The sequence below is a fragment of the Galeopterus variegatus genome, unplaced genomic scaffold (genome assembly GCF_000696425.1).
Source record: "Galeopterus variegatus unplaced genomic scaffold, G_variegatus-3.0.2 Scaffold1913, whole genome shotgun sequence".
NCBI lineage: Eukaryota > Metazoa > Chordata > Mammalia > Dermoptera > Cynocephalidae > Galeopterus > Galeopterus variegatus.
In genome coordinates this window covers 112,068-115,776 of record NW_007728024.1, presented here as the reverse complement: position 1 = coordinate 115,776, position 3,709 = coordinate 112,068, and the positions used below count along the sequence as shown (strand labels likewise).

At 35.5% G+C, this 3,709-nt stretch overlaps 1 protein-coding gene across 1 annotated transcript in view; it reads right to left on the bottom strand.

The window, feature by feature from the left end:
- Positions 1–3,709, bottom strand: part of LRRC39 (leucine rich repeat containing 39) — a 28,475-nt gene that overhangs the window by 18,448 nt on the left and 6,318 nt on the right. The window contains exons 2-3 of the mRNA XM_008579568.1: positions 2,537–2,541; positions 290–482 (exon numbers count right to left, since the gene is read on the bottom strand). Of these exons, the coding sequence (XP_008577790.1) occupies positions 290–402 (113 nt within the window). The 5' untranslated portion in view covers positions 403–482; positions 2,537–2,541. The remainder of the gene's footprint in view (positions 1–289; positions 483–2,536; positions 2,542–3,709) is intronic.

The following is a 3,709-nucleotide window of genomic DNA, read 5'->3' as shown; positions in this document are numbered from 1 at the left end:
AAACAATCCTGAAAAGTAGACTAAATGATACTAATCAAACTCTGATGAATGTAAAACAGTCCTGTAAAAGCATAGGATAACTACTAGTTTTACATACAGACACTTGTATTTTTTGTGACTCCCATCACATTGCCACATTTAATTGAGCCATTTGTTTTAAGTATATTTAGAGTTTTCAGTAAATAAAAATCTCTACCAAATTCAATAATAAGGCATTAAATAAATGCTCTTTTTTATAATGATGATGTTACAAATTTTCACTAATTCAAACTGATATGTTATAGCATACTTGTGTTGAAATTCCTTCTCTCTCTTCAGGTCTTCATTGTGTTTCTTTATTCTTTTTTCCCAAACTTCCTTTACAGCATTGACACTCCCAGTACAAACCACATTTTCTGTCATGATTTCTCCACATTGTCAGAGAGTTACCAACTTCATTATGTTCTAAACAGCTGAATCACAGATGACATCTCAGAAAGGACCTAATGGTACCAGAGGAAAAAAAAGCAATTTGCTTCAGATTGTTCATTGATAGTTTTAAATTGTTCATAATAATTATAAATACTAATATTTATTAAACACTTCCTATTTCCCAAAACTATTTTATATACCTTACATACCATACCTCACTTAAAAATCCCCATAAAAATACTGCGATATGTGTACTTTTATTGTCTTTAATATACAGGTGAGAAAAACTGAGTCTTAAAGAAGGTAAAACAATTTGCTGATGGTCTTATATCTAATGTGTGGTAGAGGTGGGAATTGATGCCAAGTCTATTTCCTTTGTTACTATGTAATTCACAATAATGGAAAATGTCCAATTATTGGAAAATGGTTAAACAAAATAAGACTGGCATCTTGGGATATCTATCTAACCACAAGCTGGAATATAGTTAAGTGACAACATACTGAGATCATTTGCTCTTATGTAAAATAAATTGCAGGGCCGGCCCCGTGGCGCACTCAGGAGAGTGCTGCGCTGGGAGCACAGTGACGCTCCCACCGCGGGTTCGGATCCTATATAGGGATGGCCGGTGCGCTCACTGGCTGAGCACGGTGTGGGCGACACCACACCAAGGGTTGCAATCCCCTTACCGGTCACGAAAAAAGACAAAAAAAATAAATAAATAAAAATTAAAAAAATAAATAAATAAAATTGCAAAGGGATGAATGCAGTATTGAGGATTGTGACCTGAATCTTAGAAATGAGAGGAAAAGGGCCGGCCCCGTGGCGCACTCGGGAGAGTGCAGTGCTGGGAGCGCAGCAATGCTCCCTGCCGCGGGTTCGGATCCTATATAGGAATGGCCGGTGCACTCACTGGCTGAGCGTGGTGCGGGCGACACCACACCAAGGGTTGCGATCCCCTTACCAGTCACGAAAAAGACAAAAAAAAAATGAAATGAGAGGAAAATAATAATAGGAGAATGGTTATGTAAGTTATGGTAAATTTACTTGATGGAATGTCCTACAGCCTTACAAATAACAATATTAATTTTTCTCCAAGTTAGCAATAATCAAAGAATTTGATTCACAATTATTTATTTGAATTATTACCTTCCAAATTCAGGAAGACAAAGATGTTCACAATCAACACTTTTATTCAACATTATACTGGAAAGCTATGATGCAAGGAAAGTAAATAGAAAGGTATAAAATTGGAAAAGGAAGACATGAAATTTGCAGCAGCATAGGGAAACAGGTAGTTTCATACACTAATGGTAGCAATATGTATTGTTGTATTCTCTATTGAGAGAAATTTGGTAATATCTATCAAACTCACAAATGCACATTCACACTTCTAGGAATTTACACTGCAGATATTTTCAAGTGTAAAATAACATATTGCAAACTTATTCATTGTTTTTTTTTAATAACAGCAAAATATGGAAAAAAACTAACGTTCCATCAGCAAATTATAGTACACGTATATCATGGGAAATTATATAGGTCCATAAAAAAGGAAAATCATTCTATATATTGATATGTCATAATCTCCAAAATATATGCCTACACCATAATTTATCCATTGTAATAATTGTGGGTATTTGGATCCCATATTTTTGCTATTATGAGCAATATTGTTTCTAAAGTTCTTGTTCTTATCTTCCTGGTGCTGAAATAAATGGAATTATTTATATTGGGTATATATCTGGGATTAGACTTGCTGGCTCATAAGGTATGTGAATGTTCCAATTAACAAGCATGCTAAATTGTTTTCCAAAGTGATTGTGCAGCATATGTTCTTCACAGGACCTGGTTTTCCAAAGCCTTGCAGTTTCAAATATCGACCTTGCAGAGGACTGGAAATTTCCCTCTAAGTCTCTGTTACAAGATAAGGATTGTGGCACAGCAGGTTGCTGGCTCAAACACAGACTAGTTACTGATGGTTATGTAAAGATACTGAGAAATTGCTGTTAAGAAGGAATGTTTGCTAAGATCAAACTGTTGTTGATAGGACCACTTAATTGTCTACTGGAATGTCATCTGGCTTGTTTCACTGAAAGTTACCAGCCTGTACTGTTAAACTATAACCCCACCTTTGTCTCTTCCTGTAACTTCCTGGTCTGGAAAATAAATGCAGGAAGAGAACCCCAATTTGGCGTTAATTTCCCAAGGAAGGGATGCCTCTCTCTTGAAGGTTCCTGCGGGAGATTGACCACTTCGGGGCCTCTCACTGCTCAGAAGACATGGACTTTGAGTAATCCTTTGCATCTCTGTCACCCAGGGGAAGTGAGGTGACAAATCTGTGGGGGCGAAGCAACACAAAGCAACATTGGCTCATAAGGTATGTGAATGTTCCAATTAACAAGCGTGCCAAATTGTTTTCCAAAGTGATTGTGCCTATTTGTACTGCTACTCCCACTACATAATGGTCCTCATTGTTGTATGTCCTCATCAACACACTACTGTATAAAATGATGTCCGGTGTGGTCATAATTTGTACTTTCCTGATTACTAAATGTTCCAAGTTGATATACAAAGATTGTCCTATTAAATAAGAGACAAAATTCTGAGGGTTGTTTGTAAGTGGTACACCTAAAAAATAAAAATAAGGAAAAGTGGACAGTAGAAGAATAGAAAAAGATCCATTCTAGGTATATTCCCAAGAGAAATAAAAACATATGTTTTCACAAAAACTTGGACATGAATGCTGATAGCAACATTATTCATAATAGCCAAAATGTGGAAACAACACAAATAGCCATCTACAGATGAATGGATAAACAGAATGTGGTATATCTATACAATGGAGTATTTTAGGCCATAAAAAAGAATGAAATACCGATACATGCTACAGAATGGGTAAACCTTGAATAAAATTATGCTAAGTCAGACACAAAAGACCACGTATTTATGATACCGTTTATATGAAATGTTCAGAATAGGCAAATCCATAGATATAAAAAGTAGACTAATGGTATCCAAGGGCTTTGCAGAGGGGGAAATAAGGAGTGACTGCCAGCTCCACATTTTCTTTTTTGAATGATGAAGGTGTTCTGGGTAGACAGTGATGATTGTACAACTCTGTGAATATACTAAAAACCACTGTATTGTACACTTTAAAAGAGATATTATGTATGTGAATTATATTTTAATTAAAATTTTTCACAATTGTAAAAGATATCATGTAAATGCTAATCAAAAGAACTAGTATACATATAGTAATAGCAGACAAAATGGACTTTAGGCACAAATGTATTACAG